At 41.4% G+C, this 18241-nt stretch overlaps 1 protein-coding gene across 2 annotated transcripts in view; it reads right to left on the reverse strand.

Moving 5' to 3' along the window:
* The window catches only part of SND1 (staphylococcal nuclease and tudor domain containing 1), a 420353-nt gene that overhangs the window by 351648 nt on the left and 50464 nt on the right, over positions 1-18241 (reverse strand). For both annotated transcript variants that reach the window (XM_032642818.1, XM_032642817.1), the window contains exons 5-9: positions 14123-14283; positions 13265-13356; positions 12487-12645; positions 11112-11218; positions 8751-8841 (exon numbers count right to left, since the gene is read on the reverse strand). In XM_032642818.1, coding sequence (XP_032498709.1) covers positions 8751-8841; positions 11112-11218; positions 12487-12645; positions 13265-13356; positions 14123-14283 — 610 coding nt within the window. The remainder of the gene's footprint in view (positions 1-8750; positions 8842-11111; positions 11219-12486; positions 12646-13264; positions 13357-14122; positions 14284-18241) is intronic.

Below are 18241 nucleotides of genomic sequence, written 5' to 3' on the forward strand. Positions count from 1 at the left end.
AATCCCTGCGGCATCCATGCAATGAACGGAAAGAGCCGACAACAGCCTCCTGAGCTAGAGACCCTCAGAAGAGTCCCCAGACACAACCACCAGTGCTCCCAAAGCTGCCTAAGTTATCAGTACCAGATAGGAAGAAAAGGAACATCAGCCCAAACAGGGCTCCTTCAGGCACCACCAGTGAGCGCCCTCGATGGGGCCACTGGAAATGGGACACCAAACACCCTTTCTACTGACATCCGGCTGCCTCTCCTGCTCCCCGAGGCTGTCTGCCAGGTCTGTTCTCCCCAAGCTAATCCTGGAAACACTAGTGAAACAACACCAAAGTGGGGGAAATACGGAGCACCCCACCCAGTTACAGCAATGGCCGGGGCTCACTGCACAGATCCCTTCCCCAGCCCCCAGAACAGCACAGCTGCCACCCTTTGTCCCCACACAATACAAAGCGCCACTTTCTGATGCAAATACCCCTAGGCACCTAAGCGCAAGCCAACAAACTGGACACCTTAAGGGGTACTTAAAAGGAAGCCAAGCATCAGACGAATTCCCACAGAGGGGCAGCCCACAAAATACCCAACCCATACTCCTCGTAACTGTCAAGGTCATCAAAAGCAAAGAAAATCTGAGAAACCATCAAATCCAAGAGGAGCTTAATGAGGTATGACAACTAAATTTAGCGTGCTATTGAGGATGAGATTCTGCAACAGAAAACAGACATTAGAGGGAAAGTAATTTTAGTTGATAATAACGTATCAATGCTGATATACTACTTACGATCGATGTGCCATAATCATGTCAGATAATAATAAGGGAAGCTGGGGGGGAGTGGTGAAAGGGGTTAATGTGGGAACTCCGTAGTATCTGTTAATTTTTCTGTAAATCTAAAACTCTTCTAAAAATAAAGTCTCAATTTAAAAAGCTAGGTAAATGTTTACAAGTCTTTCCTAATTCAATCATTTTCTTATCAGCAAATTAGTTTGCTAACTTAGGCTACAAACCAAGTCTTGACCTCGTTTTGGTATAGGAGGGGCCACCTTCCTAGCCAGACCATCCCCAGAACTTCCTTTTCATCTGAAAGCCATATGACAAAGGGTCAAGGAAGTAGCTAGTATTTTTTGTTCTCTCCACGTTGCCAAATAGGAATATAAAAGTCTAGCCAAAATTACTAAATATCCTTGCTTAAAAACCATCTCAGAGGGCTTCCCTGGTGGCACAGTGGTTGAGAGTCCGCCTGCCGATGCAGGGGACACGAGTTCGTGCCCCAGTCCGGGAAGATCCCACGTGCCGCTGGGCCCGTGAGCCATGGGCGCTGAGCCTGTGCGTCCGGAGCCTGTGCTCCGCAACGGGAGCGGCCACAACAGTGAGAGGCCTGCGTACCGCAAAAACAAAAAAAAACCATCTCAGAGAGACATGATAATGAACTCCATTCAAAGCTATGACATTTTTGCACAGCAAAAAATCATCAGGGCCAAACCAAATAAGTACTAGAATCCACTGCATCCATGGATAGCTTATAAGCTGACCTCCAAAACTGGACATGGCCAACAATATCACACAGTTAACTACTTAGGGTTATCTCCCGGATGAAGCCCTGAAGGGTAATAAGCTCCTTGAGAATGGGAACCACTTCTCATTCTTTTGCATCTTCTCAAAGCACCTAGTGTGGGGCTCTGTTGGTTAAGCAATCAATTGGTACAGAGAACCAAGCTAGCGGCCTCTATCTTACCAGGCCGGGCAGTGAGAAGACTCCACCCCTCTCCCCACCCCCAAGTGTTATTCAGGTCTGTGAAATCTGCAAGGCCCAAGCATCCAGCAGCAGGGACAGGGAAGCCAAGCCATGTGCTCAAGGGGCCATATGGCTACCAACAGCACAGATCAGCTAAAACGCCACAGGGAAGGCAGGCAGGAAACTGGCAAGCCACGACAGGCACAAAGTCTCAAGTAGGCTCAGCTAATCGCTGTGAAGTGAACATTCCTCTCTGCTAACCTGGAGAGACGAGGATAGCCCTCCCTAGCATCTCCTTCCTTAAGAAGAGAAGCTGCTTAAGCAGAGAATGGAAACCAGTCTTTCAGTGCCACATGTATCCAGTGAATACTTTGTTGAGTTTCAAATTTCTCAGAAGTGAGACTCTCGGCCAACATTCCAACCTACAGCTTTGCATCAGTTCCAGAAGTCACCCAGAGGGTCCCAGAGGCACCTGGTTAAAGAGTTCACAGGTCACCTTTAGCAGGCTTTGCAGGCTATTTAGCTGTTCCCTGTACAATTAACTCCTGGGAGAGAGTGGTCCTCTCTTCAGCAGTCACTCTATTTGTTCAGGCCTTAGGGTCACATCAGGCTCAGAGCAGAATCCTTCAGCGAGAACTTGCATGACTGTCAGACTATGTTAGGGAAGGCCCAAGGCACGTGCTTAGGACCTTTTAAGGTTTCCTTGAAAGAGTAGTTTGTCATTAACAAATGTTTTAAATTAGGCAAAATGACTACAAAACTGCAGCTGGGTTCTAGCTTGTGAAAAGAAATACAGATCATTTTCCCTTTTACATTTAATGCTGATATCCTATGTTCTACAACAGGGTTTGGTAAACTGTGGCCAAGGGCCCACCACTTACTCTTGTAAATAAAGTTTTAGTGGAACACAGCCACGCCCATCATTTACATATCACCCACAGCTGTTTTCTTGCTACAGTGGCAGAATTGAGTAATTGCAAAGAGACTGTATGACCCAGAAAGCCTAAAATATTTACTATATAGTCCTTTAAGAAAAAGTTGGTCAAGCTCTGCTCTACAACATATTAGAAAATGAACACACATGGGATATACACTAGTTACCATTCCTGGGGAGCAAATATCCTCCAAAATACTCCTAAGGAAATAACTGCCATTTACAGAGAGATTTATTCCATTTTCTAAAAAATGGAAACGTGATAAACTACGTAATAACTTACTGGGGACTAGTTAAATAAATTATGATGCAGCCTTATAATGGAACACTGTGAACTAAAGCAAGTTCAAATATTTATTTTGTTACTCTCCCTAAATAATTCTACACAAAAATAAAGGGTTTGGGGGGCTGTTTTTTATTTTGTTTTGTTTTGTTGTTTGCCAAAAGCCCAAAAGGACAAAGATAATGGGAGAGAAGAATATAGCAACAAAACCTGGAAGCTGGAAAGCAGAGGGATGAGTGGTAACTGACTCCACAGACTCACAAAAGCTAAATCCTGAGCTAGTGGTGAGAAAAGAAAATAGCCTGTCTGATTTATACTGCAGACTTCCCCTACCCAAGAGTAAGAAACTATCAAATCAGGAATCTCAAGGGGGGATGAAAATAAGGCCCAAAACTAGGACTGGTTTAAAATCTATGTAAGAAGCACCTGGATTTCAAGATGTATACCCTAAATCCCATACATGAGTTCATTGCTCCTAAGCCAGGGTTGAATACCTAATTCTTTGAGAGAGACAACCAAGGATCACCACATATCTGAGGAAAGCCTCTAATACGGAAAATAATGGATCAAAATAACCAAAGAGAATTAAAAACAACTTAGACAGCAAAGACTATGCAGGGAGAGAAAAAATCTTCAAAAAATTATTATTAATTCCTCAAAAACCTAACAGATGATATTCATCTCTGAAATAAGTATTACGTGTTATTTTTTAAACAGTATAAGAGAAACATTCAGAGAACAAAGAAAGCTCTTAGAAATTAAAATACAGTATCATAAATGAAATGTCTAATAGAAGAGGTGAGAGACATATATGAAGATATCTAGAAAGAAAAGACAAAAAGATGGAAAATATTAAGAAAAAATTAGAAGACTAGTGCACGAATTCAAACATCCAAACAGGAATTCTAGAAAAACAGAGAGCAGATAAACTAGATGGAAATCAACAACAAAATAGTTTAAATTCACAGACATAAAGGACTAAAAATTAAACCACAATGTGCTCACACATGGGTAAACAAAGAGCATCATTGTGAAATTTCAGAATAAAGAAGAATTTGCTAACAGCTTACAGAAATAAAAAATATATTATAAGGATGAGAGATCAGACCACTAAAATACATGGAAAAAAAAACTCCAATAGATAAATAACAGTGGAGCAATGACTTCATAATTCTAAAAGAAAATAACTTCTAACATAAAATTCTATACCCACCTAAACTATCATGTGTAATAACAGAGTAGATATGAAAGGTCTCAAAAAATTTACCTACCAAGCACTCTTTTCCCAAGAAGCTACAGAATGTGTGCCACCGAAATAAAGTAGTAAATCATAAAGAAGCCAAAAGATCCAGCAAACATAGTACCAATCCAGGAGAGAGGCAAAGAAAAACTCAGGATAATGGTAAAGAAATCGAAAGATGACAGCTTTATAAAAGAAAAAAAAAGAACTAATCCAGGCTGGTACAGGTTACAAGGCTCCTGGAAAGCAGTATTGAAAAAGATAAAGGATAACAGACTGAATCAATGTCTTGAGAAGAGATTTAGACAGCCAGAATGTGGGGGTTGAATTAATATGTATGAGAAAGATATATACATAAATTTTAAAATAATTATTACCTCCAGGGAAAACAAAAAATCATGCAGGAAATGAAAAGTATTCATAATATGCTATATGGGTCGGAAGTGATTAGCATTTACAAAGTAAACATTGAATATTAACTGAGCCAGAATTATGGTATAGTCCTGTTAGAAGGCATACAGAAAAATACATGCACACCCATGTGTGAAAAAACTAAATCTTCACCTTCCATGGTGTGAAGGAAAAGGGGTTATGCCTGAAAAATCCAGAGTGAGCAATGTAACATTTTATTCCAAGACATGGATTAGCAAAGAGTTGAAAATGGCTGCCTCGAGGGAGAGGGAAACAAACAGTACATTTCTTAAGCAGAGAATAGAGTTCTTTAAAAATGTTTACATAAATGGCTGCCTCAAGGGAGAGGGAAACAGACAGTACATTTCTGTTTTTCTTTTCCTTTTTTTTTTAAAGTGACTCAGCCTTTGCAGTGTTGTTTTGGGAGGTCACCACTCTTTTTTTTTAATTTTATTTATTTATTTATTTATTTTTGGCTGCATTGGGTCTTCGTTGCTGCATGCAGGCTTTCTCCAGTTGCTGCGAGCAGGGGCTGCTCTTCGTTGCAGTGCGCAGGCTCTAGGAGCACAGACTTCAGTAGTTGTGGCACGTGGGTTCAGTAGTTGTGGCTCACGTGTTCTAGAGCACAGGCTCAGTAGTTGTGGCGCATGGGCTTAGTTGCTCCGCGACATGTGGGATCTTCCCGGGCCAGGGATCAAACCCGTGTCCCCTGCATTGGCAGGTGTATTCTTAACCACTGCACAACCAGGGAAGCCCCCAGACAGTACATTTCTTAAGAAGACCCTAGAGTTCTTTAAAAATGTTTACGTGTTAAAAATAAAAACTTACAAACTTAAAAATTATATACAAAGGAATACAAGTCAGGACTATTCAAAAGTTGCTGCCAGTCTGCAATGAGATAAGGCACTTGTAGGAGAACATAAATCAACTACATCACCGAGAACATTTTTTCTGTAGCAAGATTTTCTTGATGAAAGCAGCAATGCCTTGGTTTACATTCTGGCTCAAGCTCCTTATATCATATCAAGGTACTCTGAGTAGGACTGGTATAGATCAAAGGTCAGCAGATTTCTTCGGTAAAGGGCCAGATAGCAAATATTTTAGGCTTTGCAGGCCATATGGTCTCTGTCACAACCATTCACCTCTGCCATCGTATCACAAAAACAGCTCTAGACAATATGTAAATGAACAGACATGGCTATGTGCCAACTTACTCATGACACTGAAATTTGAATTTCATATTATTTCAATGTGCCACAGAAATTTTTTTTCTACGTAAAATCCATTCTCAGCTCACAGGCCACACAAAAACAAGTGACGGGCCAAATCTGGCCCGTGGGCCATAGTTTGCCAACCTCCGAGATTGACGGTATGATCAACTTTGTTTAAAAAAAAAAAAAAAAAAGCCTGTGTCATAGTAATTCCATCTAGTATGAGTGTTTTTCCTTCTTTTTTATGTTTTTTCCTGTTTTAAAAACAAAACTAAGGCTGAAGAATTTCCAAAATTCAGTAAGTTTCAAAAACCATTTATCTACCTATAAACACCTTTTTCTCTCTACTCTCTGAACAAGTCTATATCCAAATGACCTAAATTTATGTTTAGGATACTACAGGATCCTTACTCAGTTGGCTTTTGGAGGCAATCTCCTCTACTCTGGCATTGTAACAAATAAAACTTCATTGTAATTAAAAACAAAAGCAAAAAAAATGCCTCACCCTGTTTTAAAACAAAAAAGACAAAACATAGATTCTGGGATCCTGGATTTTTTAAAATGGAAGAAGTGTCCTATAAATGTCCTAAAGCTCTCCTTTTTCTAGTTATCAATAAAATCATATTCAAGATAAATGCAAAGCCACTGACTCAATTGTCTAATCCTTTAGCTGAAGAATTTTTCTTCAGCAATGCCTTAGGTTCCCCAACCTACCAAGGCCAAAAAACCCTTCAAAATCTTCTAGGTTTCTCTACAAACTCAATTTCAACTGAGGAGGGGCTGCTAGGGACAGTACAGGATAATGAGACCCTCCCAAGGGTCATCTACATCACTAATATCACAGATGCCCGAAGTGATGATGGTGAAAAATGGAAGGCCTGCCTCCTTGGTGAGTGAATTATCATCCTTTCATTGTGCAGTGTAGTCTTTAGAACAGATTATAGGAAACATAAACACACCAAGTAAGTTTCAGTTAGGCAGAGCAGCCATGCCCAAGTTCCCAAACTAGTATGGTCCTCACACAAAGAAGCAGGGGTCCATTCTGATCTTCATCAAGATGTGGAAGATGCATAGGGAGTATCCAACCAGGGGCTCCTCCCACTAATGTCCACTAAAAGTCACGATTATACTTAATCTTACAGGTGCTTAGAGACCATCTACCAGAAGAGGGAAGGGGCCGCTTGAACATTCTGTGACCTACTACTTTGGGCATCATAAAAAAGAAAGTGAAGAAATTCAGCCAATTCCTCGGAGACTTGTTAAAATTTTACCATTCTAAGAAAAAGCATTCCAGGATTTTTCAGACTGACAGTGCCACCTAGTGGCTTTGTATCTTAAACTCACTATTAGACATTTTTAGCACAGCCACTTCTCAAGCTCAAGGATATGGATATTGAACCACTTTAAGTCCATAAAGACAAAGCTTCCATTATGTCTTGCCAAAATTAACAAACAGTTAAAAACACTAGCAATTTTGGGAAAGTGAGGTCTACTACAGGTTCTAACACTCAAGGTACCAAACCCCACAATGAAGGAAAAAACACTTCTACAGCACTCCTGCTGGACCCAAACAATCTACCCAGTAGCTCTAGTTCACATCAGAGAAATCCATCCCAGGACACATCAGTGGAGAGCCCTCAATAAAACACATCACTAATTATTAGAGAAATGCAAATCAAAACTACAATGAGGTATCACTTCACACCAGTTAGAATGGGCATCATCAGAAAATCTACAAACAACAAATGCTGGAGAGGGTGTGGGGAAAAGGGAACCCTCTTGCACTGTTGGTGGGAATGTAAATTGATACAGCCACTATGGAGAAGAGTATGGAGGTCCCTTAAAAACTTAAAAATAGAATTACCATATGACCCAGCAATCCCACTACTGGGCATATACCCAGAGAAAACCATAATTCAAAAAGACACATGCACCCCAATGTTCACTGCAGCACTATTTACAATAGCCAGGTCATGGAAGCAACCTAAATGTCCATCAACAGACGAATGGATAAAGAAGATCTGGTACATATATACAATGGAATATTACTCAGCCATAAAAAGGAACGAAATTGGGTCATTTGTAGAGACGTGGATGGATCTAGAGACTGTCATACAGAGTGAAGTAAGTCAGAAAGAGAGAAACAAATATCGTATATTAACGCATATATGTGGAACCTAGAAAAATGGTACAGATGACCTGGTTTTCAGGGCAGAAATAGAGACACAGATGTAGAAAATAAACGTATGGACACCAAGCAGGGGAAGCCACGGGGGGGTGGGGGGGATGTGTGATAAATTGGGCAATTGGGATTGACATGTATACACTGATGTGTATAAAATGGATGACTAATAAGAACCTGCTGTATAAAAAATAAATAAAATTAAATTAAAAAAAAACACAAAACACATTACATTAGAAAAAGTTCAAATCCACAAGAGTCCCAAAACAGAAAGGAGAGAAATTTGAAGTCATATATACTTGGGCATAAGAAATCTAAGAGAGGGCGTTCCCTGGCAGTCCAGTGGTTAGGACTCAGTGCTTTCACTGCCATTGGCCCAGGTTCAATCCCTGGTGGGAACTAAGATCCCACAGGCCATGCAGCATGGCCAAAAAAAGAAAAGAGAAATCTAAGAGAATGTCATTTGCTAAATGGACAGAACCTCCAGAATATAAGAGACATTTCAAGGGGTCAATGTCTACTTTAACCCATGAACTTCTAATGAAGTTATGCAAATTCAAGGCAAGAAATTTAAGTTCTTATGGCTTCTGAGTCCGCTACAATAAATACACACGTGCATGCAATCATGCACACACATCCATGCAAGCCATGCAGTGGTTTGCCTAAAATAGAAATGCTTCAGCTCTTGACTGATTATTCAGAGCTCTGTATTATCACTAGCCTGACATCCTCCACAATGCATCTCCAGATGCTGAGAATGACTCACCTTGGCAACAAACTGCTTGTCCTTTTGGTCCAAATTAGCAGTGGGAGCCACATAGTCTCTCCATATTCTCAGCCTGCGCTCCTTGGCAAACCTGGCAACAAAGCAAGGATGCAAATCACTCAGATGGACTAGGTCAGCAATGGAACCCACCATCACCACAGGAGCAAACAGCACAGAATCCTACCCTATCTCATAGACAAGGCACCCAGCAGAAACGGCCAATCAAACCTGAACAAAGCATGACAGCCACAAGAAAAACTGTACAGCAACTGGAACTATCCAAGATGCATATATACCATAAACCCATGGCTGATAGGCTGAGGTCTGGGTGTACACTTTTCTGAGTCTGGACAGTACAAGTCCACCTCAATAATTAGCTCTTTTGGCTTATCAAGTACCTCCTAAGCTATTACTAAATGCCAGGCGCTGGAATGACGAACACAGAGCAACTACTCTCTTAAATGGGAGGGAGAACACACACATCTAACAAATATATTTTTTAAAAAGCATAGGCCTGCTTAATTTCCATTTGAATTATGAAAAGGTTGTCAGCAACCCAAAGCCCATGTGGAAAACAAGAACAAAATTGTCACTCTAGTGCAACTAATGATTATGAAAAATGGACAAAAATCCAATAGAATTTCACTGCCAAAAGGTAAAAAATCATGCTGGCAGAAATTTGTTTTAGAGTAGTAAGCCCAGGAGACATTTTTTTGAGTCAGATTAAGAGAGGGAAAGGGAATATGTGCAAAGATTTTCTTTCTAATCATATATATATACGCACACACATATATTATATATCAGTAAAAAACTGTCAAAGTATTTACTGAGAAATAAATGGATGGAGGAGAAAGGGACTATTAAACTATTATTTCTGAAAACAGTATTGCAACCTTTAAAAGCAGCATGTAGTAGTTGTAAAGCACGTGAACTACTTCAATACAGATTTACCAACAATGCAAGCAAGTCTATAACACAGCATGCAAAACAACAGGCAAGTAATCATATCATTGAAACATGATTTGCATTCCTTGGTCTAAGCCTGTTTTTTAATGATGAGCACTCTTAAAAATCTCTTATAGATGTTATAAAACACGTAGAAACTACTGTCACTGTAACTCACTTTCTTCAGAGAGAGGCAGGAACTTAAAGAATGCAAAAAGAACTACCAACCAAAACAGTATTTAGAATAACAGACTTACAGGATTTTCTGAACAACAATAAAAAAATTGAGCATCATGAAATAATCAGAGGTATCTGGAACGCTGTGCTTGATAAGGGTATTGTATCTTTTGAATTTAATTGTGGAACATAAAAATACTAGACAATTTGTACAACCATTGTGTTTTTTCAATCAGTCTACCTTTGTCAGGCAGGCCATATCAAATGGCCCAGATAAAAAATCCCAAGTATTTCTGCTTACAGGTACAGAAAGCTGTAAAAGAGCTAGCAAAGGGGAAATACAGTCATTTAATTCACGTTCTTGCACATCTCCTAGCTGTGCACCTCAAAGGCAAAAATGTGAAGTTATCAAGACCGTTACAGTCTTATGACTCTGAAATAAGCCACACAGGCTTGAGTGGAATGTTGTCACTAATGGTCCTGGCCTTCTACCTAAATGTATCCTGAGAGACAGTTGCTGGGACTTTGAGAACATCATCTCTATTCATCTACCTGCTTCATTTTCTTCCATCTGCCCCATCAGGAGCATCAAGTTCACCTATATACCTGGAAACATTTTGAAACAGCCACTGATCTTGGCAATATCCAACTATCATTTGCCTGGAAATCAGTTATTGCTACATCTGCTTTAACCATGAGCCAAAAACACCTCACAGCTGCATTAGCATTTATAACTACAACATACTTTATCTAACAGATACAACATACTGTTAGATAAATTAGGGCATCAGGCCTCACAACAACATTGGATAGTTCTGTTTGGGGACCCACCGGCTCTATCTTTCCATCATATGCCTGGCTCCAGCCTGTATGCCGGGAAGTAGCTGATAAGCTATTTCACTGTCCTCAAATAAGCCTCAAGTTTATTTCATTTCAAATGCCTAAAACCTGGAATTTAAGTGAGGGTCTTGGAGAAACAGTGCACCGAAAACGCTAAAAAAGCAAGTCAGGTGAAGAATAATGTCTGAGTGAAAAATCTAGGCCCTAGGTATACAGCACTGAATTAGACTGAACCTGGAGACTTATAAGTAAGCCACTCCTCTCTGAGATCCTGGCCTCTTTTGGAATTTCCCTAATCCTTTACACTGACATGGATGGGTGAGAGAAGAGCCCTAGATTTCTTCCCCTGAAGATCCCTACCAAGATCCTTGGCTGGAAGGCTTCCCCGACAGACCTTACCTCTCAGCCGCCCTCAGCTTTTCTGCACCCCGTGTGTAAACTGCAATCGACCAATCCACACAGCGGGCAAAACCTTCCTTCAGGAGGAGCTCTGTGATGTTGCCATTCTGAAAAACGAGGCACGTGAGAAAGCAGGCATAGATTAGATTCTATTGCAAGAGAATCTGTTTCTCTAGACTTCTGACATGATTAACATTGCCACAATCTACTTTGCAGTTTAAAAAAAAAAAAAGAAGAGCCATTTCTCTCATTAAGAAATCAGCCATAAGAGGGGAGATGCTGCTCTGTGACTCCTTTCAACAGCCTTGGCTTCACATCCCACAACACCCAGCACAGTAACTCTCACTTAACAGGGGTAGGATAAATGTTAGTGGCATAGAATGGAATTGACATTTCAATAGCTCTTCTTGTGGGCAGAGGATGTTAATCTTCAGTAGAGATTATACCTATTATTTCCTTCCCTGCGATCAGCACTTACTCCCCTTTTCATAAGGGGAAAGCTAAAGAACAGGCTGAGTAAGGGATAACTTAAGTTACATTTTGCCCAGTGAATTGTAATTCACATTCTACTGTGACACAGAGCCATCTGGCAGGGCTCTGGCAGACAGCTAGCACTCCAGAAGAAACAGACATGACCTTGGCACATTCCAAACCAAGCCTCCCAGCCTTCCACAACTGCCATCATGGAAGAATTCTTTAGCCAAAGAGTAACAATAGTTTATTCTGTATTGGATAGAGGTTACAATAATGAAAATCTACTTAAACTTGGGTGTTAAAAAACAAAGTCATTTCCCATCCAAGAATACCCCCACCTACCAAAGTATACAACAGAGTAAAACTCCCAATAGTCAGAACTACAAGAACTTAAAGAACCTAGTTCCTACTCAAAAGCAGAGTTAGCAGTAACTGGATAAGGCCTGGAACAGTTTTTCCATAGAATGGTTTCCTCTTCAGAGTTCTACCAAAACCCCACATAGCTAACTTCTAGACCTGCATACAAAACTCACCAATCCCATCTACAAGCTTCATCACCACTTCTCACTGATGTGGCAACCTCCCACCTTTCTTACTGGCAAGCTTTAGGACCAGCCCTTGGGAAAATAAGTGCTAGAGTCCTTCCTCCCCTTATAAACCTGGGAACAACTGAGACGAGTTTTCTATAAGTACAAAGTTGCAGATTCGTCCAATTCTATCAGGTAACTGATAACTCCCTAGAAAAGTCCTCAAAATCAGTAGATTATAATCCTGCCAAGATATTTCAGTGGCTCATGAATATACAGGGGAAGAAGAAAAGCAAAACTACAGCTCTTCAAACCCCAAGTGGAATCCCACACACACACCCCCCACACGGCCCAGTCTGCATAGGCACACTCACTGGATGAAGGATGGTACCCAGAACGTTCTGGTTGTGGCAGCTCTCCAGAATGATCTGGACGTCTCTCTGAAGCAGTCGAGACTCGGTGAAAAATTTGGCTTCTGCGGCAAAAGGTTCTGGTGTTTCACTGCCGTCTGCTTCCCGTCGAAAAGTTGGGCACTAAAGCAAAAGTAAGGCGAGTGGGTGACGCAGCCTAATGGGAGTGCTGGGCTCGCTCAGGCCACAGGGAACCGTCCAAAAAGCACAAACCCCACAAAACTGAGCTTGGAAAGGTCTCAAATCAGGTCTTCCAACCCTTTTTAAAGCATACTGATAAAATGCAACTAGAGATATCATCATCCCACACTTTTTGGTAAAGCAAACAAAACTCATGTTACCATGGGGGAAATCATCTTAATTATATCAATACTTGAAAATGACCCCTTGCCAAGAAGAGATTCACCACTGCCTCGTTTTAAATCCCTGATTATTTCTTTAATCAAAATGGGTATTTTATGACAAGCCACACTCAACAAACTTCAGAGCCTCCCATCCCCTCCTCCCTAGGTTTCAACAATCTCAGCGTAGCCCACTCCAAACAGACCCTGAGTACTTAAAAAATAACGTCTTATTTGATCTAATTAGAACTGTCCAACTGCAAAGTTTAAAGTACTCTAGTCAATGTTAACGGCCCATACAAGAAAGAAACAGTACATACGAAGTCCCCAAGTAGAAGAGTCTGTCACTGAACGCTTCCACAAACCCTATCACCACCCTGTAGCCCAATGTATGATCTGACCTTGATCCCTGACAGCATGACCGTGACCAGGTAGTAGTCGGGCAGGAGCAGGGCCCTGACCACACTGCCGTCCCGCACGTGCTCGATGATAGCTGCATGACAGAACAAACGCCTTGAGTCAGAGCAAAAGTCGTGCCGAGGATAAACAATGCCCAAACAAACTGCCCGGAATGCAGTTCCTCTCCCCCAAACCCCAAGAAAGCCTCCCTCCAAGAGTGACGAAGCACCGGCACATCACGAGTGTTCACACAACAGACTCCTGCCCAAACTATTCCTGGGGGATTTGGTTCAGACCAACTTCTACGTCTTTTGAACCTTCTGGGACCTCATGGCTTATACCTAAGCAACCTAGCTTACAGATAACAAAGCTTAATCTGTGTACTGAGTGCCTGGCAAAAAAATAACAACAATTCAGGATTGGTAATAATTTTATTTTACTGAGTCTGTAAGTTAATATGATCTCAAAGTAGGACCAAGAACTATAAAGAATGTGTGTGTGTGTGCATGCACGCACATGGGCACACGCACATGTGTTTCGCTACATACAGAATACACATGTCTACCTTGAAGTTTTGGGGACAGTATTTAGGTAGCCATCTTTTAGAGAAAATAGGAAGATCCCCCATGTGCAAAATTACCAGCAATTTACTAGCTTGTAGCCGCAAAGGAATAACCTCAGCAAAATACATCTGATGCAACCTATATGAACTGGATTCAAGCTCCCTTCCAAAATACCAGGTGTTGTTTTACCCTTAACAATTTCCCTTGGGCACTAAAGCAGAATTGGTTTTATTAACCTCAAGAGCAGATAGAGAGAAATCACCCTGAGTCATATCCGTCTTTTCCCGACAGCCTCACCATTAACAGGCTTCTGGTGGTGTGAGTCCACAAAGTGCCTTGGGTTCTCAATGGTATACTTGAGGTCCCGGAGAGTATGTGAACCATTCCCCTCACTCCACATTCCTTTCTTAGCTGCTTTTGCTTGCTCCTCACACTCCGAAAGCCGGTTCTGCTCAGGACTGGGACGTGAGAAATAATAAACACATGTAGTTAGTGAATTCACAACAGAAATATCAGGCTCATCTTTGATTCTGGGTTTCTTCAGCAACTTCTCCCCTTGAAAAGACCAAAGACTTTGTTTCACATCTGTGGCTTCAGACCCAGGCCTATAAACAGAAACCCATCATGAGTGCAGCTTCTGGATTTCAGACTCAACAAACAAAACAAAAGATTCAATCATAACAGCATTTAATGAGAGTATCCAAAGAACACACGTCTCGGTACTGCCACCATCAGTGATTACAAGAGAACAAGCTGGTGGCTCAGAAGGGAGCCGCTCCAGGAGGGAGAGCTTCATTTAACCATCCCAGATTCAGGAACTAGAATCCGGGCAGAGCTCAGCAGGACACAGCGCAGGGAAAGTGACTAAGAACCACCCTTACTCCCTGTTGTCTGCAGAACAGAGCTGGGGAATGCAGAACAAATACCATTACAGACAATGTCACCCCAAAACTACTTACACATTCAATAAGGCCAGCTAAGCAAAGCAGTCTGAAGATGAAGACTCCTTCATTAGACAGGAAAACAAACTACATACAAGAGCAGCCAGAAAGTCAGTAGACAGACCGGAAAACAAAAACAAAAAAACAACCAAACCCAAAAATGGCTCTGCTCTTCTCTCTCTCATACGTATCTGAGCTGAAGTGAACCTGGAAAGCCTTTCCACAATGTCAGCGCCTCGTTCCATCAACAGCCTTCTGCAGAAACTGAAGCTCCCGCCATGATCAGTAGGGATTTTCAACAGGGACTCCTAACCTACAATTTCTCAAGCCAGAAATCCTCAGTACTGCTCTTTCCCTCCTCCCCACAAAAAAAAAACAATCATCAGCTTCAGAGATCCAAAATTACTGCCAGAATTCCACAGGGGGAAAAAAAAAATGTAGCTTGAGATAGAAGCAAACATTGAAACTGAGAAACGAAGGCTTTAAATCAAGACAACTTTGGAGAAAAAAGGATTGGGACTCCAGAGGAGATATCTTTGTTGAGATGGTACAATACTGCTTTGGGTTTTTTAAAAATTCTTCATTCTGGTTGCAAACTGGATTCCAAAAAACACTGCAACAGTAATCATGCCAGCAGCTGTCCTCAAGACACAACTTTGGCGTGCTTCCAAAATCAGGACCTAAGACAAATGTCGGAATTCAACAAATTCCCACATGTTCACACCCCAATTATAAGCTCTAGCCAACGACTCTTTGGAGTCATAAAGGACCAAAGAAGTATATGGTGAATGACTTGACCACAAAGTCTATGAAGGCAGGAAGGAGGCAAACTGTACATTTTGGCCTTTCTTCCTCCCCATCATTGGTACAGTTCATGCAAAGATTTATCTAAAGCTTCTTCTACAGCTACAGTCATAATACAACAAGGATTTAATGATTTAAACAGCATCTTTGGGGAATTCCCTGGCAGTCCAGTGGTTAGGACTCTTCACTGCCACGGTCCCAGGTTCAATCCCTGGTCAGGAAACTAAAATCCCACAAGCCGTGTGGTAGAGTCAAAAACAAAAAAAAATTTTAAAAAGCCAGGATTGGTTCAAGATGGCAGAGGAGAAGGACATATTCTCACTCTGTCTTGCGAGAGCACCGAAAGCACAACTAACTGCTGAACAATCATTGACAGGAAGACGCTGGAACTCACCAGAAAAGACACCCCACATCCAAAAACAAAGGAGAACCCACAATGAGACGGTAGGAGGGGCACAATCACAATGAAATCAAGTCCCATAACTGCTGAGTGCGTGACTCACAAACTGGAGAACACTTATACCACAGAAGTCCACCCACTGGAGTGAAGGTTCTGAGCCCCACGTCAGGCTCCCCAACCTGGGGTCTGGCAACGGGAGGAGGAATTCCTAGAGAATCAGACTTTGAAGGCTAGCGAGATTTGATTGCAGGATGTCAAGAGGACTGGGGGAAACACAAACTCCACTCTTGGAGGGCACACACAAAGTAGTGTGCGCATCGGGACCCAGAGGAAGGAGCAGTGACCCCATAGGAGACTGAACCAAACCTACCTGCTAGTGTTGGAGGGTCTCCTGCAGAGGCGGAGGGGTGGCTATGTCTCACCGTGAGGACAAGGACACTGGTAGCAGAAGTTCTGGGAAGTACTCCTTGACGTGAACCCTTCCAGAGTCTGCCATTAGCCCCACCAAAGAGCCCGGGTAAGCTCCAGTGTTGGGTCACCTCAGACCAAACAACCAACAGGGAGGCAACCCAGCCCCACCCATCAGCAGACAAGCAGATTAAAGTTTTACTGAGCTCTGCCCACCAGAGCAACAACCAGCTCTACCCACCACCGGTCCCTCCCATCAGTAAACTTGCACAAGCCTTTGAGATAGCCTCATCCACTAGAGGACAAACAACAGAAGCAAGAACTACAATCCTGCAGCCTGTGGGAAAAAAACCACATTTACAGAAAAACAGACAAGATGAAAAGGCAGAGGGCTACGTACCACATGAAGGAATAAGATAAAACCCCAGAAAAACAACTAAATGAAGTGGAGATAGGCAACCTTCCAGAAAAAGAATTCAGAATAATGACAGTGAAGATGATCCAGGACCTCGGAAAAAGAATGGAGGGAAAGATCAAGAAGATGCAAGAAATGTTTAACAAAGACCTAGAAGAATTAAAGAGCAAACAAACAGAGATGAACAATACAATAACTGAAATGAAAAATACACTAGAAGGAATCAATAGAATAACTGAGGCAGAAGAACAGATAAGTGACCTGGAAGACATAATAGTGGAATTCACTGCTGCGGAACAGAATAAAGAAAAAAGAATGAAAAGAAACGAAGACAGCCTAAGAGACCTCTGGGACAATATTAAACACAACAACATTTGCATTATAGGGGTCCCAGAAGGAGAAGAGAGAGAGAAAGGACCCGAGAAAACACCTGAAGTGATTACAGTCGAAAACTTCCTAACATGGAAAGGAAATAGGCACCCAAGTCTGGGAAGCGCAGAGAGTCCCACACAGGATAAATCCAAGGAGAAACATGCCAAGACACATAGTAATCAAATTGGCAAAAATTAAAGACAAAGAAAAATTATCGATAGCAGCAAGGGAAAAACAACAAATAACATACAAGGGAACTCCCATAAGGTTAACAGCTGATTTCTCAGCAGAAACTCTATAAGCCAGAAGGGAGTGGCAGGACATATTTAAAGGGATGAAAGGGAAGAACCTACAACCAAGATTACTCTACCCGGCAAGGACCTCATTCAGATTCAATGGAGAAATCAAAAGCTTTTCAGACAAGCAAAAGCTAAGAGAATTCAGCAGCACCAAAAGAGCTCTACAACAAATGCCAAAGGAACTTCTCTAAGTGGGAAACCAAAGAAAAGAAAAGGACCTACAAAAACAAACTCAGAACAATTAAGAAAATGGTAATAGGAAAATACATATCAATATTACCTTAAAGGTGAATGGATTAAATGCTCCAATCAAAAGACACAGGCTCACTGAATGGATACAAAAACAAGACCCATACATATGCTATCTACAAGAGAACGACTTCAGACATAGGGACACATACAGACTGAAAGTGAGGGGATGGAAAAAGATATTCCATGCAAATGGAAATCAAAAGAAAGCTGGAGTAGCAATACTCATATCAGATAAAATAGACTTTAAAATAAAGAATGTTACAAGAGACAAGGAAGGAAACTACATAATGATCAAGGGATCCAAGAAGATGTAACAATTATAAATATATATGCACCCAACATAGGAGCACATCAATACATAAGGCAACTGCTAACAGCCATAAAAGAGGAAATCGACAGTAACACAGTAATAGTGGGGGACTTTAACACCTCACTTACACCAATGGACAGATGATCCAAACAGAAAATTAATAAGGAAACACAAGCTTTAAATCACACAATAGATCAGATAGATTTAATTGATAT

The sequence above is a fragment of the Phocoena sinus genome, chromosome 9 (assembly GCF_008692025.1).
Source record: "Phocoena sinus isolate mPhoSin1 chromosome 9, mPhoSin1.pri, whole genome shotgun sequence".
NCBI classification, from domain to species: domain Eukaryota; kingdom Metazoa; phylum Chordata; class Mammalia; order Artiodactyla; family Phocoenidae; genus Phocoena; species Phocoena sinus.